General features: G+C 48.6%; 1 protein-coding gene and 1 pseudogene across 1 annotated transcript in view; both read left to right on the plus strand.

Moving 5' to 3' along the window:
* Positions 1–1,813: 1,813 nt before the first annotated feature.
* LOC108177349 (nascent polypeptide-associated complex subunit alpha pseudogene) lies at positions 1,814–2,792 on the plus strand (annotated as a pseudogene).
* Positions 2,793–10,898: 8,106 nt separating this feature from the next.
* The window catches only part of RRAGD (Ras related GTP binding D), a 46,140-nt gene continuing 29,235 nt past the window's right edge, over positions 10,899–27,803 (plus strand). The window contains exon 1 of the mRNA XM_008263205.4: positions 10,899–11,523. Coding sequence (XP_008261427.2) covers positions 11,382–11,523 — 142 coding nt within the window. The 5' untranslated portion in view covers positions 10,899–11,381. The remainder of the gene's footprint in view (positions 11,524–27,803) is intronic.

Here is a 27,803-nt window from a genome sequence, read left to right on the forward strand (position 1 = left end):
CAATTAAAGATAACCCAAGTGCTTAGAGCCCTGCCACCCACGTGAGAGATACAGATGAAGTTCCTGGCTCCTGGCTTTGAACTGGCCAATACCCTGCTGTTGTGGTCTTTTGGGGAGTGAACCAGCAGATAGAAGATCTCTCTCTCTCTCTCTCTCTCTCTCTCTCTCTCTCCCCCCACCCCTCTCTCTTCCCTTCAAATACATACATACATGAATGCATACATACATAAATCTTTCCATCATTGGGCTTCATTGTATGCATTCTAACAGATAAACAATTTGTTTTAACCATATTTTTCTTTACATGGTGTGAGTCACAACTGGTAGCATAGATCTAGCATGGATGACTCATGACACCCTCTCTGGGTCTAGGATTCCTCCAAGTGTGTCAAAACCAAATAGCACTTGGAATTACCAAGCTAAGCATGAAAAGCAGGGAGTTGGGTATGCCACCAATGATGTCTGCCTGCCACTCGTTTGACCTTGTTTTTCCTGTGCCTGGCATCCTGAGGCTTCTGTTCAGCTTGTCTTCCCTAATGTTAAGACTTGCCTCCCCAGCCAGGAAAGCAGAACAAGTACAACTGCACAGCCAGCCGTGGCAATTTAGATCATTCACAGTCACTTGGTTATCAGCACACATCTATTGAGACTTAACCACCATCAAGCTGTCATGTTGCACATAAAATGCATTGTGAGTGGCATCACCTAGAATTGTACTTCATGGAGATTCTGACCACTGTTCCAGGCACTAGGACAGAACAGGGAGCAAAGGCAGATGGTCCTGGTGTCTAATAGTGAATAAGTCCTCCATCAACCACTACATTATGAAAGAGATCAATCCTCTGGGGGAGTAGTATATGGTGAGGTATAAAGTTTGCTTTGAGAGAATAGGCCATGAGTCAACAACTGGCCCAAAGTCAACCAATCAAAGAAAATAACTAACACTTATACGGTGCTTACTGTTATAAATATTTAGGTAAATTATTTTATATGGTCTAATGGATTCAATCCTTCCCACATCCCTCTTGAGGTATGTGATATTATCACCAGTTTGAACATGGGGAAATTGAATCACAGCAAAGATAAATAACTTGGTCCAGGTGACACAGCCAGTTAGAGGTGGAGCTAGGATTTGAACCCAGGGAGCCTGGTTCCAGAGCCTGGGCCCACTATCACAGAGACTGGGAAAGTGAGGAAGCCAATGCCTGCAATCTGATGGAAAATGTGCAGAAAGCTCGTCTTTATGCAAAGAAGAGGATGAAGGGAGAAGTGCAAACAGAAGCAAAAACAAGGCCCTTTTATTGTTGGGCCTAAATTGCCTCCTGTTAGATCCTAAGACACTCTGAAGTGAAGTCAAGATTCTCTCAATATGCAATGACTTTTGAGCTTCACTACTGGATATATATGATAAAATCTTATCCATCCATCCATTCATCCCTCCACTCATAAAAGGTATACATTGGACCAGCTAGGACATGTTTTGCTGCCAAGTTCAGAACTCCATGGATTAAGCAGAACTTCTCAACTGGTTTGCCACCACCATCCCTATGCCACTAAATGGATTTTAAGTATGGTCACATTATTGATCATGTCAGCCTTGGGGGAAACTGTGCAGGGCCTGAAGAGAGCAAAGTCTCCAGACAAGTCATCTCTGACTATAAATAGCCCATCCATTTACGTCAGTGCAATGAGACAAATAGTCTGATTTTTATGGGTGTTATGACTGGACAAGGGGGGAAGCACTGACTTCAAGAATGGACTTTTACTTTCTCAATGGAGTAAGTTTGAATTCTTTCTGCTGCCACTTTTGGGTATGTGTTCCTGGCACAAATCTGGGACTGAATCTGATAGTGATGAAATCAGCACCAGAGCTTGAGGAACAAGATTTCCATGCAACAAGCTCAGTTGGCAACAGCAACTCAAATTGATTAAAAGAAAAAAAGTCAACGAGGGGCCAGTGCTGTGGCATAGTGGGAAAAGCCGCTGCCTGCAGTGTTGGCATCCCATATGAGTGCTGGTTCAAGTCCCCGCTGTTCCACTATGCTCTCTGCTATGGCCTGGGAAAGCAGTGGAAGATGGTCCAAGTCTTTGGGCCCTGTACCCACATGGGAGACCCAGAAGAAGCTCCTGGCTCCTGGCTTCAGATCGGCACAGCTCCTGCCATTGTGGTCATCTGAGGAGTGAACCAGTGGATAGAAGACCTCTTGCGCTCTCCCTGCCTTTACTTTTCTGTAACTCTGTCTTTCAAATAATTAAATAAATCTTAAAAAAGAAAAGAAAGAAAAATAGTCAATGAAGCAAGACAGAGTCAGAGTGAAAAGAAGGCATAGAAATCTACGTTCAAACTGGGTCTTCAACAGGTTACAGGAGTTAAAAGAGTCACTATCCAGAAATCGAAGAACATTCTCTGGCTTCTCACAAAACCAAATGTCTACAAAAGCCTAGCTATGTGATTTTGGGAGGCCAAGATGGAGGATTTATCTCAACAAACATCTAGACACAGCTGAGAAATTTCAAGTTCAAGATGAAGCTATCTTGAACGTTTAAGGAAACACACAGACTCTACTGTGTCAAAAGAAAGCAAAGAGGAAGAGGTTGATGAAGCATGTATGAAGTTAAGGAGAGAGAACCCATAGCATCCGAGACTAATGTGTTGAGTCCAAAGCAGGCTGAGCAAGAAGAGCCATAGAGATGACAGTGTACAGGCTGTCATGGAGTTAACAATGTTAACTTCTAAAAACAAGGTCCTTCCCTTTTTGGTGTTTCCAAAGGGTAGCTACAGCTTGGTTTGAAGTTTGGACTGTTTCTCTCATTCATAAGGTTATGATTTCTTATTGGTTGGAAAAATTGGGGAGTGGATAGTTCCAAGTTTGGGTACAGCAGTTCAGCAAAGCTGTCCATCTAGGCTTTTTCTTTCTATTTTGGAATTTCCACAATGGTTTTTTTGTTTTGTTTTGTTTTCTAATCTTAGGCCAGTTACCTCCCTGCTGCAAAATGGCTTCTCCACCTCCACGTCCCGTGTTCTGTGTTCAAAGCAGGAAAGGGCAGCGCCAGGGGACTCCTCTGATTCACCAGTTCCTTTTGTGAGGAAGCAAATTCTTCCTTAGAAATTCCCCAGCAGGGTTTCCCCTTATATCCTACCAACCAGCTGTGAGAGAGTCTTGGGGTCTGACTTTTCCTATCCTTGGCTTGGGAAATGGGCTATAGCAGGTGTTTGCGGAGCACCAGTAAGTAGGAGGACACCCTTTGAGGACAGTGTCTGTTACTTTTGTCGGGTAAATGTAAAACAATAGGTCCAAAAATAGGTGGTAGTTCCCAGGATTCATGTTGGTGGATTTTTTTAAAAGCAAATTGCTATTTGCTAATGCACTTGTTATTTTTATTTTAGTATTTATTGATTTAGGAGGCAGACAGCTCAAGAAAGAGGGGTCAAGAGAGAAATAAATCTTCCATTCACTGGTTCACTCCCCCAAAGGCCCACAACAGCCAGGGTTGGGTCAGACTGAAGCCAGGAGCACAGAATTCAATCTGGGTCTCCCACAAGGGTGGGATTTGAGCTATTACCTGTTGCTTCCCAAGGTGTGCATTAACAGAAAGCTGGATGAAAAACCAGGGCACTCAGACATGGGACGTGAGTGTCACAAACGGCATCGTAGTTACGGGGACAAATGCTTGCTCTCTTCTTTTAAAAAAAGTATGTTGACTGCAAAGTGCATGAAAGCATAAAATGTAAATCTCTATAAAGGTTAAGACTATTTTGTACACTAAAGGCAGACTATTTCCATCAGAGGACTACAAGCTAGGAAAAGGAAGGGAATTAACTATTTTCTCAAAAATGTATTTATTTATTTGAAAGTCAGATTTACACAAAGGGGGAGAGAGAGAGAGAGAGAGAGAGAGAGAGAGAGCTTCTATCCACTAGTTTACTCCCCAGATGGCTGCAAAGGCCAGGGCTAGGCCAGGCTGGAGTCAGGAGCCAGGAGTTTCACCTGAGTCTCCCACAAGGGTGCAGGAGTCCAAGTACTTGGGCCATCTTTCCCCAGTTTTCCCAGGCCACTAGCAGGGAGCTGGATCAGAAGTGGAGTACCCGGGACTCGAACTGGCTCCTATACGAGATATGGGTGTTGCAGGCAGAGATTTTACCTGCTATACCACTATGCCAGCCCCTGGAAACTACCTTTTCAACGGATATTGTTTAGGTGTGCCCTGTTTGGTTATTTGCCATATACATGTTTTAAAATAGTAAAACATTACTTGAACAAAATCTCTTTCATGATGGACTACCTCAGTGAAAATGACTGAATGATGTGTGGTGATTTCATCTGATCATCAACAGTCCTAGGTGAGCTTCCTCCGTGAGAAGACTGCTTGGCTTTCCTGGGTTAGATGGAGCGCAGCAAGATGGGGTAATAGGCTGTTTCCTTTGATGCAAGGCAGTTGAATGGCTTTAAATACATATTTTTAAAGAAAGAAAGCATGAAAAGCTTTCAACACGTGAATCGCAGGAACCAGGCATAATGCCATGAGATGCTTCAGAATACCGAACTGCAGCTTGCAGGCTCTGTGTAATTGCCCGCCTGTTCAGGACTGCAATTACTCTGCCTTCATTGTCCAGGTCTCCTTTAAATAGCCCTTGTGTTCCTTGTCACGAGACATCTAATTGGTAACAGCAAGGTCATTAACTAAAATAAGGAAGCAAATTTCTAGCCTTTAAGAGTCACAATTTCAAGCCAAAGTACACATGGGTTTTACATGTTAGCTTACTGTATAGTACAATACAGCCATATAGATCAGATAGGGTAAGATTTTTTGTGTTCCTGCTGAAAGGAATGACAAGAATCAACAATTTTCAGATGACAGGAAGTCTTCTGTCTTTTGTTGGCTGGGAAACTTTTTGTGCTTTTTCTCCTCATTCAGTGAATCCCATCAATTAAATGGCCCAAGGACAACAGTCCAACTTGAGTGTCTTTGAGGGTGCTTCAAAAAGATTCAAGGGAAAATGGAATTAAAAGATCCATTTATCTGAGTGAAAAAAAGAAAAAAAAAAACACTTGAAATCCAGGCGTAGCTGTCACATAAAGTGCATTTCCCATGAATTTTTTGAAGATCTCCCCTCACCCTACATGAGATTTGCCTCTTCACCTGGGAGACTGGGAGCCAGATACTTACTTTGTTTGTTCCCCTTCCAGTGCAATGGCTGTAATATAGACTTGGACATTGGACCATTAAATAGGCGTAAGGGCTAATATCAGGCTATCTGGTTGCAAAGTAGAGTTGTTCCTCAGATTCTTCAGGTGTTTGGTGCCAGGACCCCGCCACGTTGACCAAAACCCATGGATGAACAAGTCCCTGACGGAAGATTTCTTCATGGCCAAAACACTCTATGCAGCATTCTTGTGGCAATGGAAACACTTTCCATGTGCTCTTCCAATTTGATTTTTCTAGAACTATGTAGCCATGAATATATTAGAATATACATGTTAAATAATGCATATTTCCCTCGAAGCAGACCATTTTACTCCATCCCAAAAGATATTCAGTACCATCAGACTTTTCAACAAATATATAGTCCAGAAATACTGCTGTGAGGCACTAAACATTTTTATTGGTAAACGGCATAGATTTTCCAATTATAAACCAAAATTGACATGCCGAATAGCTCACTCATAATTCCCTTGTAAGAGTCACTATGAATAATCGCTACCAAATGTTGTCCAGATCAGTACAGCTGGTGAACTTTCCACCTGAGTAGGAGACTTGTCTCCTTGGGGCAGCCTTTCTTTTACAGGAGGCTTCCGTGGCGTGGGGAAAGAGCGATGCTTTCAGATCCAGGCCCCCTCCTGAGGAGAGGTCCCTCCGCGTGGAAAGGCGCTTTGTGGGGTGCGTCTGGAGAGCCCTCCGCGCACCTTCAGCATCTGTGCCACAGCCCTCTCACTCGGGAGTCTGCGTCTCTGCTTGCAGTTCCTCAACCGGGAAGGTCATGGGCTCTGCCACCACCAGGCAGGTGCTCTCAGGCTCTCTGTAAGTGTCCAGCAGACATGGTGCATTTAAAGCCTCTTGTGGGGCCAGCATTGTGGGGCAGTGGGTTAAAGCCCAGGCCTGAAGCACTGGCATCCCATATGGGTGCAGGTTCGAGACCCGGCTGCTCCACTTCTGATCCAGCTCTCTGCTAATGCACCTGGGAAAGCAGTGGAAGATGCCCCAGGTCCATCTGTCTCCGAGAGGGAGGGAGGGAGGGAGGGAGAGAGAGAGAGAGAGAGAGAGAGAGAGAGGGAGAGAGAGGGAAAGAGAGGGAAAGAGAGGGAAAGAGAGGGAGAGAGGGAGAGAGAGAGAGAAAGAAGTCTTCCGTGCACTGGTTCACTTTCCAAATGGCTACAATAGCCAGAGCTGTTCTGATCCAAAGCCAGGAGCCAGGAGCTTCCTCTGGGTCTCCCACATGGCTGCAGGAGCCCAAGGGCTTGGGTCATCTCTACGGCTTTCCCAGGCCACAGCAAAGAGCTGGATTGGAAGTGGAGCAGCGGAATCTCGAACCGGCGCCCACTTGGGATACTGGCACTGCAAGCCAGGGCTTTAACCCACTACGCCACAGTGCAGGCCCCTCCATCATCTTTCTTTTTAAAAATATTAATTTTTTTATTCAGAGCAGAGGGAGAGACAGACGGAAAGAGAAAGCTCCCATCTGCTGGTTCACTCCCGAAACATCTGCAATGCCAGGAACTGGGAACTCAATCCAGGTCTCCCAGGCGGGTGGCAGGGACCCGGGTGTCTGACCATCACTGCTGCCTCCCAGCATAGAGGCACTGACACTAGCAGGAAGAGTCAGGTTTCAAATCCAGATTGGACTTGAGTATCCTAACCAGCAGCTTGGGCACTAGGCCAACTGTGCTCCAGGTGCTTTAAGTGAGCAACAGACAATTCATCTCTCAGTATGCGCCAAAACGTCTCTAAAAGTTAAGAGGTTTGTTTTTGTTTGTTTGTTTGTTTTTGTTTTGTTTTTTGTTTTTTTGTTTTTTAGAAGGAAGAGTCAGTCAAAATAAAATGGCACATATTCTCCTCTGATCTTCGGGCAGTCCTGAGTGGATGAAGGGCCCCGTGTTCTCATCACTTGTGCACCAGCTCATCCCTGCTTGCTCTCGCGGCTCCTTTACCTCCCTGTGGCATTTCTCAAGGTTGAGAGAAAGTACAAGACACGGCTTCTCACGGAAAGAATATGCCAGGCTTGGGTCCAGTTAGCCAAGAACTATCTGACTCCCTCCTTTCTCTCCTTTTTTTCTTCCCTCTCTTCCTGCCTCCCTCTCCATCTTTCTTACTTTCTGTTGTTCTCTCTTTCCCTTTTCCTTTTCTTCTGTATTTAACATCCATCAAGCATAAGGCAGCTTACCATGGTTACAAACTCCTGTAAAAACTCAGAGTAACCCAGAGAGAAATCCTGGTATTCATGAGAGCCGTCTCCTAGCAAGATGTCCAGGGACCTCCCCTGAGCTCCCAGGGAAAGAGCGGCCAAGGTTGCAGGGTCTTTCTACTTTTATTTGAATTCCAAAAGAATTCACAAATTGATGTTTCTCAATTCAAGAACTTCTCTTTCTAGGATATTTTCCCTCCTAGCCCTTGTTTGAAAGCTGCCAGTTTTGAAATGATAACAGCAAAAGAAAACAAGCAATTCAGCTTTTTTCCTGTTCTGTTCAGACTTTATGATAGTATACATTTCTGGGGCCAGCGCTGTGGTGCAGCAGGTTAAAGCCCTGGCCTGAAGTGCCGGCATCCCATAAAGGTGCCAGTTCTAGACCCAGCTGCTCCTCTTCCCATCAAGCTCTCTGTTATGGCCTGGGAAAGCAGTAGAAGATGACCCAAGTCCTTGGGCCCCTGCACCCACGTGGGAGACCAGGAAGAAGCTCCTGGCTTCCGATCGGCGTAGCTCCGGCCGTTGCGGCCATCTGAGAAGTGAACCAGCAGATGGAAGACCTCTCTCTCTGTCTCTACCTCTCTCTGTAACTCTGACTTTCAGATAAATAAAATGAATCTTTAAAAAAAAAAAAAAAAGGAAAAAGATAGTATACATTTCTGGAAAGACAATAAGTTAGAGTATCTTTTTCAAAAAGATTTATTTTTTATTTATTTGAAAGCTAGAGTTACAGACAGTGAGAGGAGAAAGAGAGAAAGGTCTTCCTTCTGTTGGTTCACTCCTCAAATGGCCACAACGGCCGGAGCTGCACCGATCCAAAGCCAGGAGCCAGAAGCTTCTTCCTGGTCTCTCATATGGGTGCAGGGGCCCAAGCACTTGGGCCATCTCTACTGCTTCCCCAGGCCATAGCAGAGAGCTGGACTGGAAGAGGAGCAGCCAGGACTAGAACTGGCGCCCATATGGGATGCAGGAGCTGCAGGTGGAGGTTTAACCTACTGTGCCACGGCGCCGGCCCCAAGTTAGAGTATCTTAAGATAGATCATCACTGAAGGTTTTAATTTCACCGATTTGTGTGTGTGTGAGTTTCATTCCTTTTTATTCTTGAGCATACACTATTCTTGCTATCATGGGGTGTGCTCCAATCTACTGCAGGGGTTTTCTCCCAAGAGCTCACTTTCTGGGAAGTCAAGGGATCTACAGACAGTTGCATCCTTTCCAGGTCTGAGGCACAGCGGAGCCCGGGATGCCTCAGGGTCTCAGTCTGTCTGACCTCAGGCCGGCTGCGGGAATCTGCCAGGTGGTTCTCTGCAGTTTGGCGCAGTCCAGCTCACAGGTCTTCTCAAGGGCCTGTTCTGGGAGAGCTGAGAGCTCAAACTCCCTCTGGAAGAGCCCTCCTCTCTGCGGCTTCCTGATCTAGAAGGAAGGAAAATGGGCTAGGAAAATTACCTCCAGGAAATGAGCTTTGTAAGAACCCAAGAGCTTTTTTTTTCTGCCCTCATTGATTCTTCCTAATAACTCTTTTAAAAAAAAATATTTATTTGAAAGTCAGAGTTACACAGAGGAGAGGCAGAGAGAGAGAGAGAGAGAGAGAGAGAGAGAGAGAAAGAGTGAGTCTTCCATCTGCTGGTTCACTCCCCAGTTGGCTGCAATGGCTGGTGCTGTGCTGATCTGAAGTCAGGAGCCAGGAGCTTCTTCCAGGTCTCCTGGACTTGGCCATCTTCTACTGCTTTCCCAGGCCATAGCAGAGAGCTAGATAGGAAGTGGAGCAGCTGGGTCTCGAACTGGTGCCCATATGGGATGCCGGCACTGCAGGCAATGGCTTTACCCACCATACCACAGCACCGGGCCCCCTAATAACTCTTTGAAGGGCTAAATCTGCTTTAGAAGGGTAACTTGCTTCTGATGAGAGTAAGTACAGCCTGCAGGTGCTGCTCATGCCATTTGCACCTCACCCCACCCTGTCTGTCTGGGACCAACGGCCAGGCTCTGGTGCCCTCAGACTCCGAGGTGGGTTTGACTGATGGGAGGCACTTACAGGAGGGCAGGGTGGGAGGGGAGGCTGGGAGGAAAGAGAGCTCAGGGTGCTTCTTACCACTGCCAGCTCCTTCAGTGCGTGGTTCTGGCACCTCTGGCACCGGCTGCTTCCTTATCAGCGACAGCTCCTGTTTCGCGGCTCCTCTCCAGGACTCAGGCCCCTTCCTTCACTCCCTTAAGGCTAGGGGTGGGATTGTCTTCCCAGTATTGCTAACCTTCCTGTTGGCCCTAAACTCTGCCCTCATCCGTGGACACTGTCCCTTCCCTTACAAGGCTCTTAGAATCCTTGCATGTGGGTCTGGACCCTGACCCAGTGATTCAGCCTGCGCCTGGAAAACCCGGGGACCGGTCCTCTTGGAAGCAGCCACCTCCTGGAAGGTTATGTTCACCTTAACCACTCAGAACTACTGGGGGAAAAAATCCAGGCTGGGAGTCATAGTTTTCAGAGACTGAGAACTTCCCAGGGGTCAGGAACACTCCCCTGAACACCCTCAGATCCCTTCCTTCAGCCAGCCCCTGGCACACAGTAGGTGCTCAATAAATACTCTCTACAGAGGCAGCACCCACAGGCTCCACGAAGCTCCTGCCTGAGCTCCCTTCTTCCTGTTCTCCAACACACCTCCTGCTGAGCTGCCTGCACCTGTAGGACCCGGAGCACACGCTGGCCAGCAGTGTTTTTTTTTTTTTTTTTTTTTTTTTTCTCTCTCTCTTATTGTATTTGACAGAAGGAAGTCCATGCACGTGATTTTTGGCTCTACCCAGAAAGGGTGGTTACAGTTTGTCCTGCGGTGAAAAGCTCGGGAAGAAGAATGCAGGTTTCAGTCTCAATCCACATTGCTGCCAGTACTAGCTGAGAATTGTGGCCCCCACCAAAGCCTGGAAACATTTTATTTTCTGTATGTGGAATTACGGGCTACACAACGAGACCGGAGGAGGTGGCCACGAATAGCCCTGAGTGTGTTATACACCTGAGACCTTTACCAAATAAAGGCTCAGGAATTATTTGGTCTAGGCAGCCGCGAGGCACGTGATTTCTTCAGAAACATTCACATCTGGGTAGGCCTGGTGTTGGAATATTCTTGGTGGGAAGCACTTTGAACCATACAGGCGCACTAACAGGCGATTGCTATGGAAACTGCACCTCCGCAGAGCATTCTCAGAGTTCTCTTCCCGGGGCGCTTCAGGATCCACGGGGTGTCCTCGGTACGCCGCTCAGGGGTGGGAGCCTGGGCGCCAGGGGGTGGGGTGGGGGGCCACCCACCCGGAGTGGGGGGAACCCCAGCCCAGGATCCAGAGCTGGAGACTTGCGCCCAAGGTAGGGATCTGCCGGCGTGCGAGAGAGGCAAGAGTGGCAGCGGAGGCTCTGGGCGTGCAGCCTCCCCCACCCCCAGCTCGGCCGCCCGTGCACAGACCACGTGCAGCTGCGGCGCGTGGGGGCCCCTGGCGCGCAGCCGCGGTGGGTGCCGGCGCCGCGTCCCGGGCCCGGTGCACCGGGCGCGCGCCTGGCTGTGCGGGCCTGGGGCCGCCCGGCCGCCGCGCGCCCCTCGGGAGTGAGCGGGGGAGCTTGGGGCTTCCGCCCCGCGGCGCGGAGCCTGCGGCCGGCGCGCCGTGCGGGTGTGTGTGTGAGTGTGTGTGTGACAGTGTGTGTCAGGTGACTCGGGTCACGCAGTCTCCCTCTCCCTCCTCGGGGAGGAACTGCCGCGCTCCGGCTGACTCCTCCGCCGGCGGGCGGGGCGGGGGAGGGGGCTCCGCGCGCTCTGGGAGCCGCGGGACCCGGACCTGGGCGCCGCCCGCTGCGGGGGACGCACGGCCCCCGGCGAGCTCCAGACAAAACCTCCATTCAGAAATAGGTTGCGGGCGGCCGGCGAGGAGGCTTGGTACCCCCCTCCCTCCCCGATCCGGGACCCCCGCCGCCCGCCCCCGGGCCGGCCGGCCGGTGGGCGCGATGAGCCAGGTGCTGGGGAAGTCTCAGCCGCAGGACGGAGACGACGACGAGGAGGAGGAGGATGAGCTGGTGGGGCTAGCGGACTACGGGGACGGGCCCGACTCCTCGGACGCCGACCCGGACAGCGGGACGGAAGAGGGAGGTGAGCCCCCGGCCCCGGGCTCCGGCCCCGCGCGTCCCCAGCTCGCGCCCCTTCCCGCCCCTCCGTGTCTTCCCGCCCCTGGCCCAGCCGGGTGCGCGGGCCGCCGACTTGGAGGGGATCCTGGGAGCGGAGTTGGGGTGGGGGGTGGGGAGGGGCGCTGGAGGAGCGACCTCCAGCTCTAAGATTGGTGGTGTGGGGGGCGGTGCTGGCGGCGTTGGGGGACCGGTATCGGTGGCGAGGGAGAAGGGGGAAGCGTCCAGGGGGGAGGAACGCGCGCTCTCTGGCCCCTTGCAGGGCCAGTGCCTCTCCCCTTCCCCTGAGCTCTCGGCGGGGTCTGGGGGGGCTGTGGAGAGCAGGCGACTGCCGGCGCGCGCTGGGAGCGCTCGCTGGACGCTGCTGTTTAAGCTGGGGTCAGATGTCGTGGCTAAAAAAAGGCAGCCGGCGGCAGCGTGACTGGCAGGGTCGTGGGCAGCTGCGGGTGTCAGTCTCGCCCCGCGTCGCCGCGGGAGGGGTCCTGGGCTGCCCAGGTCTGCGGCGTGGGAGGACCCACGGGGCGGTGGAGGGGCGAAACGCGCCCCCAGGAGCTAGGGGAGTCGCTGCGTGGCCGCGGGTGTCCCTGGAGCCAGGCAAACCCGGTTGTTGGGACACCTTATCGGCGCTCGGTGTCACCACCTGGGCATGGCAGTGCCTGCCCGGGAGCGAGCGCAGGGCGGGGAATTATTTGCCACTATGCAAACTCTTGTTTCCTGTTCAAAAAGCGGGTTTTAGCCGTCGTTCAACCTATGAGGGTTTCCTGCATTTTTTTCTTAAGGCCTAAGAAAGTTGAGAGCGTTTTAGGATTTCAGAAAAGAGTCAACTTTCTGATTTTCCTCAAAAGCGAGCAAAAAGTCTGTTATTTGTAAGGTCACTCGGAGGGGGCGGTAGCACGGGGCTGTGAGGCTAGCAGTCTTCTCTGCCAAGGCTTGTGCATCTTGGAGGAGTAACTTCTGTGATGTTTCACAAGGAAGAAATCCCATCCCGGGTGGAAGTATCTTTGTGGCGTGATTTTTAAGAACTTTTGTTGAGAATTCACTGCACTTATTTTAAGTTCCCTATGCAATGGCTTCTCCTGAGGCCAGTTTTCATTCTCCTACATGTGCTCGGCACGACTTCCCACGGACAGGGAATGAAGTTAACCGAGCCTTGTGCATCCAAGCCCCTCTGTTTAGCGGTGTCTTCTCTCCTGGGAGGATTTGCGCCAGTTCCCCATTTGCTTAAACTGGTGTGTGCACCTGTGCACCTCTCTCTGCACTCGGGTAATTGGCCCCGGGTGGAGCACCTGGCCACATTGTGGTGGAGAAAGGCTTTCACCGTTTTCTTTGGTGTCTCAAGGGCTACCTTCCCTAATTAAATTGTTGAGCCGCTTCATTATTATTCAGATTGCATTGGTTCGCTCCTCCCAGGTTCTGTGGAGACTCCCAGAGATGCAGGATGAGATGTTTGAATATAGAGTACATGTGAGATACTCTTTATAAAAACAGAAAAGAAAAGAAAACAAAAAAGGTGTGGGAGAGGGGAGCCAAACCTGGGAGGAAGTTTTGCAACCGGATAGGAAAAGCACTAGACCTGTTTGTTTATTCTGCAGTTCTTTTACGGGGGCACTTTTTGATTTGGGGACTTAAAATTGAAGTGAAATGAAAGGCCCTGCCCGAGGGGTGGGATTTCCTGGACAAAGGGCTCGCCCAGAGCCCAGACTCCCAGGCTCCCCTCTGCTGCTAACCTCCAGGCAGGCCTGAAACTGATGCTTTTGATGACTTCAGTAATAAAATCCTTGCCTGTGAGTTCTGGGGACTGGCCTGGAATCTTGGTCTAAGAGGCTGGAGTATGTTTATGTGACGAAACGAGCCGCCGTGGCAGCCCCTGCTTGAGCCTGGCCTCTGTCCACCTGGACCTGCTCTGGGTCAGTGGTCTGCTTCCCTGGGTAAGCTGCCAGCCTCGGTGCGGTCCTCGCCACCCAGGCCTTGATGCAGGGGCTTGGGCCTTGGCATAGAGTCTCACTTAGAACACTTACTGTCTGCAGTGGCCGCTAGGTTTCTCATTTGGCAATTCCAGCAAGGACTGTGCCTGATGGCTGTCAGGCCAACTGATAAGGTCTCTGGCATGTGTGGACTGCGAGGCCGGGGGTGGGGGGTGGGGTCGTGGGGTCGTGCCTTCCCTTCCCCTATGCTTCAGGAGCCTGGTTTGAGTGCCGTGTTACAATCCTACGTTTACCTACTCACAAGCTTAAGAAAGGGAATGTAGCAAAAAGAACGCGAAAAGATGGACATGGAGTGCTTTGACCACAAGCAAAGCATCTGTCTCCTGAGGCCTCCCCTCATTCTCCATCCTAGTGGACCTGAGGCTCAGCAATCTACCCTGGCAGGTGGGTGTGGGCGGGGGTGCAGGAATGACTGACAGCAGCAGCTAGACTGCAGGGCAGTTTGGGAGGAGCTGTGCAGGACGATGTGCACCGAAGAGGGGTAATGGCATTTTCATTGCCTTCACGCTGTAAGGTGTACACAGGGGCCTCCCTTCGTACTTTTAAACTGAGTACCTTGAAGGTGCTGCCGCTTTGTGCTAAGTTTGAAAACAGTGCAGCTAAGGTGAGACTTAAATTGCAGTCCTTTGGCTTCTACTCCATATTTTATTCATGAATAGCAGGAGTGTTCTCCAGCACTTTGGTTCTGTTAAGGACAGATTTGGGCACCTCTCAACCCTCCTCTAGTGGCAGTTAATCACAAATAAGGTGAGTCTCACCTTCAGTCCCCTACTCTCCAGAGAAAACTCCAGAGAGGTGGCAATGATTAAGCCTTTAAAAACAGTTGCATCATAGATAATGATTATTTTTGGACACATAGACTTTAAATCTTTAGAAATTATCGTGCTTGAAAAACTATAATAACAAGGAAAGCAGTTAAAGGATATTTAATCAGAAAGCAGCCTTTTCTCCTCCCTCCCGTCCCTCCCCTGTTTCTAGGGGAAACATGGCTAAGACAGCCACTTACCCATGGTGCACCTAAGCTAGGTGCTAGCTTCAGAGCTGGAGGCAGGAGGGCTCAGGGCCAGCAGGTGGTCCTTCCCCAGAGGGTGTATTTGTGGTGAGTCCAGAAGTTCCCACCTGATACTCACTAGTGGCAGCTTTTCCTTTTTTTTTTTGTCTGAAAATAATTTAAAATGATGAGTGGCTTTATCTTCTCCGTGTTCCTTGAGAATAAGTGGAGATAGTTGTTCTCCGGATACTGAGAGCATGGCTCACACGTAGGGGCCTGTCTGCAGCCTCATTATGAGTGAGAAGTGAGCAGGGTTTAGAAGAGGGGTCCAGTGTGTGGAAATGTTAGCCTTCTCCTTGAATTTCTGCCCTGTCCAACAAGAGCTGGGCTGATCCCAACCCTGGCCACAGCTAACTCTCTTGAATTTCCCTCTAACCCTGGAAAAACAGATACCGGAGAGTTGGAATAGTTGAAGCTGTATTTACAGAGCATATTTTTAAAAAGATTTTTATTTATTTTTATTTTTTTGCCAGGCAGAGTTAGAGAGAGAGAGAGAGAGAGAGAGAAAGGTCTTCCTTCCATTGGTTCAATCCCCTAATGGCCGCTATGGCCAACGCTGTGCCGATCCGAAGCCAGGAGCCGGGTACTTCCTCACGGTCTCCCATGTGGGTGCAGGGACCCAAGCACTTGAGCCATCCTCCTCTGCCCTCCCGGACCACAGCAGAGAGCTGTACTGGAAGAGGAGCAACCTGGACTAAAACCCAGTGTGCTGGTGCCGCAGGCGGAGGATTAGCCAGGTGAGCCACGGCGCCGGCCTAAAAAGATTTTTAGATTTAATTTTGTTTATTTAAAAGGAAGAGTTACAGAGAGAGGGAGGGAGAGAGATCTGTGTGCTGGTTCACTCCCCAGTAGGCCACAACAGCCAGGGCAGGGTCAGGCCAAAGCCAGGAGCCAGGAGTTCCACCTGGGTCTCCCGCATGGGTTCAGGGGCCCAAGTACTTGGTCCATCCTCTGCTGCTTTCTCCCAATGCACTAGCAGGGAGCTGGATTGGAAGCCGAGCAACCAGGACTCATATGGGATGCAGGCAGTGTGGGCCGCTTAACCTGTTAGACCACAATGCCAGCCCCGAGAACGAGAACGTATTTTCAGGGCAGATATTTTATAAACATGTTTTAGTGACTCAGGGATCATAGAATCTTGATTCTCTACTTCTGTTAGCAATCTCTCCCATGTCGGTATTAGAACATGTAGTCGTCTAAAGAAAGTAAGAGGCAGAAGCAGTGAGTTCTGGCTGAGAGAGTGGCTCTGAGTGTGAGAGCTCATCTTTGCCTTTTAAAGGCCCCAGACAGAGTTCAGCTCCTGCTTCATCCTGCCCGCCCCCTACCGCCATGGATGCCGCTTCTTCTCTGACTCCTTTATTCTTTTTATATCCTTTTCCCATCTCACCCCTTTGATTCTCCCTCCAGCAGAGCCTGAGAGCTCTCTTACGATGGTGGCTTTCCCTGGTTCTGCTGGGACACTTCAGACAAATGGGGTTTTTCACTTTCTCCTCTTGCAGACCGCTAAGGACCATGGCCCCATTTCTCTGTAAAATAGGGGACTACAGAAAATCACCTTCATTCCCTGTGAAAGCACTTGTTACAGAGTCCACGAGAATACTTTTCCTGCAGGAGCGCTGTTAAACCAGAGCACAGCAGAGGAGTTATTGGAAATAACGTTGCATACGCATGTATGGCATCATGTTTCTTAGTTACATGAATTTTTGCTCATGTGTAAAACCATTATGCCTTTAAAAATATATATTCTGGTTGCATCTAAATTCCTCTAAGTAGATAATCAAATGGACAGCCACCTCGCAGGAGTTTTGCATATTCTATTATTATTCATACAATTCGTTCTCACTTGGGTTGGAATTTCCTGTAGAACTCCTGGGTCTTGAATGTTTACATAGTCCCCATCAATCAACCCAGGCTCCAGAAATGGACAGGGGCCATTGATAATGTGGCCTGCAGACCCAAACTGGAGGCCCCTTTCCTAAGACCATAAGGATGTGGCTCCTTAATCCATTGTTGACCCCACAGAATACTAACAGCAAAGAAGTTCCAGCTTTCCCTTTGCGCCTGTGTGAGCCTCTCTCTGCAGGCACATTCCACAGAAGACCCTCTCGTTGCCTAGGCTGGAGGTGGGAAAAAAGGGAGGAAAGTGCGTGTGTGTGTGTGTGTGTGTGTGTGTGCACGCGCGCGCATGCTTCTGCAGTGATTGTTGTGGGGGAGGTGAGACTCGTGGACTAGGGAGCCTGTACAGGGTCACATAGCGAGTGAATGGCAGAGCTGGTACCTTCCACAGAGAGACCCCCAGAGCTCAGGAGGGCAGGGCCAGCCCTGGCTGCTGAGAGTGGCCTTCACTTCCCATTTTCCCCCAAGTTCTGGTTCCTCGTTTGTTGTAAGTATTCCCAGCCCCACAGGTCAGCCAGGCCTGCTCCCGGTGCAGCCAGGCACTCCAGGTGCTAATCCACCTCTCCCTCCCTTCCTTCTTTGTTTACAAGGCCTGTTGGTTTTCGATGGGGCTCTGCAGGTTACTGGATAATTCCGGATTAAGTGGTTAGCCTGCAGGTGTTAAAGACTGATAATGGCCCAGTAGGAGACCCCTCCCCTTTGTGCTGTGCCTGGGGTGACTGAGTTTTCCGGGGTCTTTAGCAGGGTAGTTCCGCTGCTGGGTTGTTTGGAAAATGTGGGGATTGACAGGGCCAACTGGAAAACAGGTAGTGGCTGGTTCAGTGTCCCTAGGTAAATAAACCTTACCTAGGCGTGAAGCCGATCCTCTTGTTATTCAATTCTGAGTTCCGTGGGCCACAGACAGGAAGGATTTTTTTTTTTAAAGCTTTAGTTAATTTGGCTTCAAATTCTGCTCACTCCCAACTAGCAACTGTCTATTGAGTGTTTATTGTGGTGAGTGCTGCCTTTTTTTTTTTTTAAAACAATTCTAATTTTATTAAGCTACAAACTATTTGCAGAAGGGTGTTTTTGTATTATTCTATACTGTGCAGTACAGCAGCCCAGTGGACCCAAATTTTAGGCTGAAAGATAATGGCACAGCATTAAGACATCATTTGCAACACCCACATCCTGTCTCAAGAGTGCCTGCTTCCAACTCCAGTTTCCTTCTCCAATGAGTGCACCCTGGGAGGCAGCATGTGATGGGCCAAATACTTGGATTCCTGCCACCCACTGGGAGACCCAGATTGCATCAGGTGTGCTCACCCTGCTTCCCTCCTGTCCTCCCAGGACTCAGTCCACTGGTCCAGATGCCCACTTGGCACTTTCCCCTGTGCCGTCTTGATGAGCGGGATGCCACGCCAGGAACCCAGGAATTCTTTCTCCCTTGTTCCCCACACCCAGTGGGCCAGCGATCTGAGCCCCTCTCCCGTCTGTTCCTTCTGCCCGGGCCTCAGTGCCTTTACCTTGATCCTGTCATTCCTCCTTGGGGATCTGGAACAGCCCACCAGAGAGCCTGTTTCTGGAGTGAACGTCCTGATCCTGTTCGACTCCCCTTGAAATCCTTAGCGATCAACCCCTGGCTTCTGGGGTGAAATCCACGCTCCCCAGACCTCATTTTCCTCTCTATCGACTAATTTATTCAAAGATCTGAACTTTGGGCGACAGAATAAACAAGTAAACAAGCAAGAAGGCAAACACAGAAGTGAAAAGAGAGTTGGAGCGTGGCGAAGACTCCTAAAAAAGCACGACTGGTCGTGGGCCTGGTTTAGATCAGAGCAGGGGACACTGCGGCTGGGCTTCGTGGAGGCCGAGGGGCGGGTGAACTTCTGGACAGCTGTGGTGGCCGGAGGAGAGGGAGCAGGTGAGGGTGATGGGGCAGGCCCTGTGAGGCCATCAGAGCTTCTCCCTCACCTCCTGTTCATCTGGCCCCCGCCTTAGCCGTGCATTGTAATTGTCAGGTGTCTCGTCTCTGTGCCCCTCTCATTGCTGAGGGTGAATTGAGAGAGAGAGTGTGTGTGTGTGTGTGTGTTTGTGCACGCGCTGTATCTGCAGCCCTGCCTCACACTTGGCAGCTGTTCCGGGAACCTCTATGAAACGAGAACAAACCGCCCTCTTATAAATGCCACCTCCCTCCCTTCAGCAGCTTCCTGCAGCCCCTTTGGCCCTTTTAAAAAGTGCCCCTGGGGGCTGCCTCTCGGTTTCTGGCTTCTGGCTTCTCGTGCTGCTGCTGCACCTCCCAGAGCAGCTGCCTGCGGCCTGCATCCTGTCTTTCTCTGTGCTCAGTGTCTGTGTGGTGTGGGAGTGCCCTGCCTGCCCCAGGAGGCCCTGGGGGCTGAGGGCTTCCCTCGCCCTACACGCTCCCTACCTCTGCTGCTCCCACTGTGGGAGCCTTTGGGGAACTCAGCGTGGCTTTGAGGGGTTGCTTTGCTTTTCTGGCCCCTGGACGGGAACTGGGACTCGAACCCAGGACCTTCTGATTCAAAGTCTTGATGATGTATGCAGTAAGCTACCCAGGCTCCTTGGGGGTTTCTTAAGCAGAGGTACTTGCAGGAAGGGTGCAGAGGAGTAGAGGGGAGATTTGGGGCCACAGTCCCTGTGTGATGTAGAGGAGACTTCTCCTTGCCCACAGCAGTGGCCTGCAATAAAAGGCACAGTTGCATTTTGAGCCCATGTCAGTGACCCTGAGTGTCCCTTACTATGGGTGGTGCACTTGTTTACTGATTTCCCCCGGTAAAAATTTCTCTGTTATTGTTTAATGGCCACTAAGAGTTGTTACCATGGCTGATGTGCTCTGGCCCAAGGTTTGCAGCTCACAGGTCTGGGGAATTCTCCTCCGGGGAAGGGCCTGTGTAAATTTCAGTTCATAAGATCTGCATAGTAGACCATCGCTTATTTTATTCTGTGACAAGGAGACAGAGCTGATCTGCAGTGAGGGCCCTGGCTGAGCGACTCACCACGCGCCAGCCGTGTGACCTTGGGCTGGTTCCTTCCCCACATTCCTCAGGTATAAAACAAACTTGAACCTCCTCGCTGGGCAGGGCAAGAGTGTAGGAATGGCAGAAGTGGTAAAGCCACTACCTGCAGCGCTGGCATCCCATATGGTTGCTGGTTTATGTCATAGCTGCTCCACTTCTGTACAAGCTCCCTGCTGATGGCCTGGGAAAAGCAGTGGAAGATGGCCCAAGGGTTTGGACCCCTGCCACCCATGTGGGAGACCTGGATGAAGCTCCTGGTCATATAGGGAGTGAACCAGCAAATGGAAGATTTCTGTCTCTCCCTCTCTCTCTGTAATTCTTGACTTTCAAATAAATAAATATATCTTAAAAAAAAAAAAAAAGAAGAAGAAGAAATGCCAAAAGTGCAGTCCCTGGTGCACTGTGTCTTTCTGTACACCCCAGCCGAGTATGATCAAAATGCTTCTGCATGGGCCCAGATGGCGCGCTGGCTGCACTGGGCCACTGATCCCAGCTGTGAACAGTCGGTGGTCCAGGCTTGAATTTGAGAGGGAAAAGGAAATACCTGCCGCCGTATGTATGGTTCACTTTCTAGCTACTGTGTGTGTGTGAACATGCGTACACACTCGCCCTCCCCCCATACAGGGGTCTCCGGCAGCCCCCACCTGCCAACCCCAGGAGATCCAGCACGGATGGGTTGTGGCACACAGAGACTTACAGACCCTGCAAAAAATAAGTTAGAGCCCACACCCACATTTAGTAGTATAAACTGGGAAGAAAGACATTTCTATATAAACACACGTATATTTTTGAACTTATTACATAATTTGATGTGGAGTTTTGCCTGCCTTAATTGGAAGCAGCGTGGCACAGCCGGCAGAGAGCGCAGACTCTGGTTGGGCTACCCCTCGTTTTGAGTTCCTAAGCTTGAGTTCCAACCCTGTGAAATGGGGACAGGGATGTGTGTCCTGGAAGGAGTGTGCATGGGGTGCAGAGGCGTGCAGAGCCCCGGCCCAGTGCCTGGCACGTGCTAGCCACCTTCGCACACAGTTGCTATGTTTCCACTGCATGCCTGCTTTTCTGTCCCATGCACCACACACGTTTGGGCTTCCCACTCCTGCAGGGCCTCCTGCCTCTCCTCCTCCCAGCCCCAGGCAGATTCTGCAGGAGTTTACATCTGCATTCATGGCCCATGTCAGCCATTGGTTTCTCCTCCTCTTTCCCACACTCTGGTCCTGACCGCAGCCCACAGGCCTGGCTGCCCACTTTGCACTAATCGGACACTTGCTATTTGAGAAGTGATACCAGAGCACCAGGGCTCTTTAGGTTTTCATTCTCGTTCTTGAGATTACGGCTTTGTGAACAGCTGTGTGGAGGTATACAGGTGACATAAAGGGTACATATTTGGTGCGTTTTGGCATCCATACCCCCATGGGACCACTACCACCACAGTCAGGATAAAGAACTCTCATCTTGCTGAGTTTCCTCTACCTCTTAGCAGTGCCTATCTGGAGCCCTACCTTACCTCCTCTTCCGTTTCCCAGGCAACCACTGATGGGCTGTTTGTCACTGTAGATTAGTTTGCATTATTTTAGAATTTTATGAAAAAGGAATCATAGGGTATGTCCTTTTTCCACTGGCTGCTTGACTCAGTGTAATTATTTCGAGATTCATCTTTGTTATGGATATCGGTAGTTTTGTTATAACTTGCAGAGATGCACCACAATTTGTTTATGCATTGACCTATTGAAGGACATTTGGTTGTTCCTAGTTTTTGACTACTGCAGATTAAGTTGCTATGATCCTTGTGCACAAGTTTCTCTGTGGATGAGTGCTATCATTTCTCTTGAATAAATGCCTGGGGAGAACACTGTGGTGCAGTGGGTTAAGCTGTCTCTTGGGATGCACTCCTCCCATACAGGAGTGCTGTTCCAGCCCTGGCTACTCCACTTCCTATCCAACTTCCTCCCTGTGCACCTGGCAGGCAGCGGTTTATGGCCCAAGTACTTGGGTCCCTGACACCCTTGTAGGATGCCCAGATGGAGTTTCTGGCTCCTGAGTTTGGGCTGGCCCAGCCCTGGGTGTTGCAGGCATTGTACCCAGATGGAAGATCTCTCTCTGTCAGTCCCTTTCTTTCTATCACTCGGCCTTTGACATGAATTAGTTAATTAAAGATAAATAGCAGTGAAATGGCTGGGATAATAGGATAGTTGTATGTTCACCTTTGTAAGAATCCAGCAAACTGTTTTCCAAAAAAGCCATACTGTTTTGCATTGCACCAGCAGTGTGTGAGAGCCCTTGGCCAACCACGTCCTCACTGACACGGGTTACTGTCTGCTTAATTTCAGCCATCTTGCTGGGAAGTGCGGTAGGACTTCATTGTGATTTTGGTTTATATTTTCCTATTGACTGGTGGTGTGTCTTAACTTTCAACATGCTCATTTTCCTTCCATGAATCTTCTTTAGTGGATGGGCTGTTCAAGTCTTTTGCCTCTTCCTGTTTTAAATTTGGGTTATTTGTTTCCTTATTAATGAGTTTTGAGAGTTCTTCACATATTCCAGTATATGCGCTGCTGACACGAGCACTCTTCACATACTCTAGAGACAAGCCTTTTGTTACATTTATGACTTGGAAATAGTCTTGTATTATTTAATAGTGTTATTTAAAGAGTGGAAGTTTTATAAAGTCCAGTTTTATCAATTTTAGGGGAAGATGTCATACCTAAGAAATTTTCATCTAACCCATGGTCATAAATATTTTCTATTTATTAATTTTTTAATCTATTCTTGAGGCAGACAGAGAAAAGACAGAGTGCCTATGTGCTGGTTCACTCCCCAAATGCCTACAATGGCCAGGACTAGGCTGGGCTGAAACTCAGAGCTGGGAACTCAGTCCATATCTCCCATGTGAGTAATAGCCGTTTGAGCCATTGCTTCCCCCTGCTGCATTAGCAGGAAGCTGGAGTTTGGAGCCAGAGCTAGGAATCAAATCCATGTATTCCAGTATGGAAGGCAGGCATATTCACCAGTATCTTAATGTCTAGGGCAAATACCTGGCTCCACAAATATTTTCTTTCTTTTTTTTATTTATTTATTTTTATTTTTTGACAGGCAGAGTGGACAGTGAGAGAGAGAGACAGAGAGAAAGGTCTTCCTTTGCCATTGGTTCACCCTCCAATGGCCGCCGCGGCAGGCGCGCTGCGGCCTGCGCACCGCGCTGATCCAATGGCAGGAGCCAGGTACTTATCCTGGTCTCCCATGGGGGTGCAGGGCCCAAGCACTTGGGCCATCCTCCACTGCACTCCCTGGCCACAGCAGAGAGCTGGCCTGGAAGAGGGGCAACCGGGACAGAATCCGGCACCCCGACGGGGACTAGAACCCGGTATGCCGGCGCCGCAAGGTGGAGGATTAGCCTAGTGAGCACGGCACTGGCTTCTTTCTTTCCTTTTTTTTTTTTTTAAGATTTATTTATTTATTTGAAAGTCAGAGTTACACAGAGAGAGGAGAGGCAGAGAGAGAGAGAGAGAGAGAGAGAGAGAGAGAGAGAGAGGTCTTCCATCCAATGGTTCACTCCCCAATTGGCCACAATAGCCGAAGCTGCGCCAATCTGAAGCCAGGAGCCAGGGGTTTCTTCCGGGTCTCCCACATAGGTGCAGGGGTTCAAGGACTTGAGCCATTTTCCACTGCTTTCCCAGGCCATAGCAGAGAGCTGGATTGGGAGAGGGGCAGCCGGATCTCGAACTGGTGCATGTATGGGATGTCGGAGCTTCAGGCCAGGGCGTTAACCCACTGCACCACAGCGCCGGCCCCTCCACAAATATTTTCTTCTGGAAGTTTTGTAGTTTTTGGCTTTATTGTTAGGCCTATGGTTTATTTCATATTAACTCTGTTATATATGGTATAAGGTTTGGGTTGAAATTCATTTCTTTTGCCATAGAGATGTCCAATTGTTTGAGTACCAGTTGGTGAAAGTTATTGTCTTTGCATCAAAAATTGGTTTTCTACATGTGTTTGGGCTTATTTCTGGACTCCCTGTTCTGTTTGAATAATCAGTGTGTTCATCGTTATGCCAGCACCACACTGTTTAGACTCGATGTTAAGTTTCTCCAAGATGAGAATCATGGTGTACATACCTTTCTTCAAAATCCATCAAGCAACTACTGTGGGCACATGAACCAATACATTTACCATATCCATGAAACAAAAAGTGTAAAGATAACTTTCGAAGAGGAATCACAATTTAAGGGGTATTTAATATTTTGAAACTTTTGTGTTTGACACAGAAAGTCAAGGAAACAGCAAAGATTTTCAATAAGGTTGTACACTTTTGGAATTTCATTTAAATAAACTTTGTAAATTAAAATGTAGAAGAGTGTGTCAGTTGTTATCTCTTTATCTCCCCACTCATGTGTCCTTCATGACTGCCTATACATTAAAATTTTTTCTTTCAAGGCCTGTGTTGTGGTGTAGTGGACTAAGCCTCTGCTTGAAGCATTGACATCCCATATGGGTGCTGGTTTTAGTCCCAGCTGCTCCACTTCTGATCCAGCTTTCTGCTATGGCTTTGAAAGCAGTGGAAGATGGCCTAGGTGCTTGGGCCCCTTCATCCATGTGGGAGACCCGGAAGAAGCTCCTGGCTCCTGGTTCAGATCAGCCTGGCTCTGGTCATTGTAGCCATTTGGGGAGTGAGCCAGCAGATGGAAGACCTCTCTCTCTGTCTCTCTCTGTCTGTAACTCTACCTCTCAAATAAATACATAAAATCTCAATAAAAAAGATATCTTGCTAAAAAAAATTTCTTTCAAGACTAAATTTAATTATATATGTAAATCCCTCCCCACCTACACATTATTGCTTGTTTTGAACTCTCTGGACCTTTTCCTAAAGCTTTTTTTTTTTTTTTTGCATTTTTAAAATTTTTTCTGCTGCTTTAAGACAAAAAAAAACATACTTAGTTGTGCTTTTCTAACAAGAACTATAGCAGTTTTTTTTTCAAGATTTATTTATTTATTTGATAGTCAGTTACAGAGAGAGAGAAGGAGAGGAAGAGAGAGAGAGAGAGAGAGAGAGAGAGAGAAAGGAGGTCTTCCATCTTCTGGTTCACTCCCCAGTTGGTCGGAACGGCTGGAGCTGTGCCAATCTGAAGCCAAGAGCAGGTGCTTCCTCCAGGTCCTCCCATGCAGGTGCAGGGGCCCAGGACTTGGGCCATCTTCTACTGCTTTCCCAGGCCATAGCAGAGAACTAAAAAGGAAGTGGAGTGGCCGGGACTCTAATGGGCGCCCATGTGGGATGCTGGCACTGCAGGCAGCGGCTTTACCTGCTCTGCCACAGCACCAGCCCCAGCAGTTTTAAACTTACTTCTCTCTTACCAATCTCCCTTGTATACATTGTCTAGAATTTTATTTTCTGATTTTTATTCAATAAATTTAGATCAGTTTATTTATTTATTAATGATTTGAAAGATAGAGACAATGGGCTTCTGTCCATTGGTTCACTCCCCAAGTGCCCACAACAACCAGGACCGGGCCAGGCCAAAGACGCGAGTCTGGAACTCCATCCAGGTCTCCCCTGTGTGTGGCATTATCTTGAGGCATTATCTGTTGCTTTGTGGGATGTGCGCTAGCAGGAAACTGGATTAGAAGTGGAGCAGCCAGGACTAGAACCAGGTACTGTGATATGGGATGTGGGCATCCCAAGCAAAGCTTTGTACCAGATTCCTGCTCTTCAAGTTCAAGTTTTTAATAGGCTTAGCTACATTTTTTATTCTGTTTTTTTCTTGCATCGCGCCACATTTTGGGTGTATTTTTTTTTTCAGAAGTACATCCTTGAACAACTTTTCAAAGAAATTCAATGAACAATAAACTTTCGGAGTCTCTGGAGCTCTGAAAACATCTTTATTTCACTCTCACATTTGAAAAATGGCATGACTGCTAGAAACTTGTGTCCAAAGATATATTCCGTCAGTCCTTTGAGGATATTTTTCTATGCTCTTCTTGCATCTGCACTCCGGATAAGAATCTGGTATCTTTCTGATTCCTGTGTAGGTAGTTGTTTTCAGGTACCAGCTTCTCATTTTTGTGCGAACTTGGCATTTGAGGAAGGGTCTGGAGGGAAGATGGTGGCACTGCTCTGTCCTAGTGTTGGAGTTAGGAAGAGAAGTGCTCTCTGTTCCTTCTGGGCATCACAGGTCACTGCCCTCCTTACGCCCAAGCTCCACGCCGACAGCTTCCAGACAGAAGATGTCCTAGTGTGTGTGTTAGAGTGGGTTTGGATGGGTGGGCGGGGGTGCACTTGTATCTGCTTGGCTCCTCTCCCTGAGATTCTCCAAATAGCGAGCCTGTTGGGGTGTGTTCACACTGCTGCTGTGGGGGCTTAGACCAGCTGTGCCTGCTCAGCAGAGCTCTGCCATGCACTGCTAAGGGCCGCAGGGTCCCTCTGCAGTCTAACCTTGGGTTTCTTAGCGCATTCTTGCTTGTCAACTTTGAGTTCTCTTGTTTCAAGCTCAGCTCTCCGTGTTTATTTCTGCACCTATTTGTTTGTTATGCTTACCTTTTCTATTGTTTTTAGGGATGTAGTGTGGGAAGGGAAGGCTTTATGTCAGATTATGTCATTAATCTGATATTTTGGAACCCTGTCTTTTTAAATTCACGCTCTGCTCAACTAAGATTGACTTGTGAAGGCAACCCTGTGAGAAGGTAGCAAATGATGACTAATGAAGGCGAAGACAGCGGCTCACCTTTTGAGTGGGTTTTCTCCCACTTTACTGCTCATCTCCTGTCTCATCGCACTCTGTTGCATTGGGTTAAGTTGAACTGGGAAAGGGGTAAGAAGGAGTGAGGTGAGGTGTGCTGCTTATAGTGGAGCTGTGTCTTTGCAGATCTGCGCCTGCTTGCTCTGTATCTGACCCTGTTGTCTCTGAAATCTGTGTGCTTACTTAATATCAATTGCAAATTCAAACTTCAAAATATTTTATATAATAAATGAGGCTTACTAAGATTATCAAGTATTAGCATGTGTTTTTGACAGTGGTAGAGTTGGGGGAAGCTGTTAGTTACAATAGGGAAATAAGATTACAGTCTCTAGAATGAGTTAGGGGACTGGCATTGTGACGTAGTGGGATAAGCTGCCACCTGCAATGCCAGAATCCCACATGGGTGATGGTTCGAGTCCCAGCTGCTCCACTTCCAATCCAGCTCCCTGCTAATGTGCCTGGGAAAGCAGTGGAAGATCATTCACATGTTTGGGCTCCTGCCACCCATATGGGAGACCCGGAAGAAGCTCCTGGCTCCTGGCTTCGGCTGGCCCAGCCTTGGCTATTGTAGCCATTGGGGGAGTGAACCAGTAGAGGAAAGATCTCTTTCTCACTGTGTCTCTTTTTCCTTCTCTATAACTGCCTTTACAATAAATAACTAAACCTTAAAAATGAGATTGGATTCAGAGATACAGAAGATAAACTAAGGTGTAGTTCAGAAAGAAACAGAAATTTAGAGAACAAATTTAATGTGTGTGTACCTCTATCTTTACTTATATTCTTCCATTTTGGAATTAAGATGTCTGTTTCTTTTCTTGATTTTCTCCAGGTTTTATACTGTGTCTTTTATTTGTTTATATATTTCTTCTTTTTGGGTCATTTATGGAACCTTATTTTAAAATTGAGATATGCCAAAGTATTTGCCCTTTTCAATACAGTTTAGTGGTTTTACTATATTCACAAAGTGTGCAATCATCACCACTATTTAATTCCAGAACATTTTCTTCATTCCCAGGAAACCACATACCAATTTTTAGTTGCTCTGTATTTTCCCATCTCTCCATTTCCTGCAACTCTAATCTATTTTTTGTCTCTGGTTTATCTATTCTGGACATTTTATATAAACAGAATCATGCAATATGTACAAATTTGTGTCTGGTTTCTTTTTTTTTAAAATTTTATTTATTTATTTGAAAGGCAGAGTTACAGAGAAGCAGAGGCAGAGAAAGAGAGAGAGATCTTCCATCCACTGGCTCACTCCCCAAATGGTGCAACAGCCAGATTGATGCCGATCTGAAGCCAGGAGCCAGGAGCTTCTTCTGGGTCTCCCACGTGGGTGCAGGGGCCCAAGGACTTGGGCCATCTTCTACTGCTTTCCCAGGCCATAGCCGAGAGCTGGATCGGAAGTGGAGCAGCTAGGACTTGAACTAGCGCCCACATGGGGTACCCGCTATGCCACAGTGCCAGCCCCTGTATCTGCTTCTTTTACTTAGCATGTTTTCTTCCTTATTAAGTAATTATTTATTGCTTATTTATTTGAAAGAGTGACAGAGAGGGAAAGATGGAGAGAG

The sequence above is a fragment of the Oryctolagus cuniculus genome, chromosome 5 (genome assembly GCF_964237555.1).
Source record: "Oryctolagus cuniculus chromosome 5, mOryCun1.1, whole genome shotgun sequence".
Classification (NCBI taxonomy): domain Eukaryota; kingdom Metazoa; phylum Chordata; class Mammalia; order Lagomorpha; family Leporidae; genus Oryctolagus; species Oryctolagus cuniculus.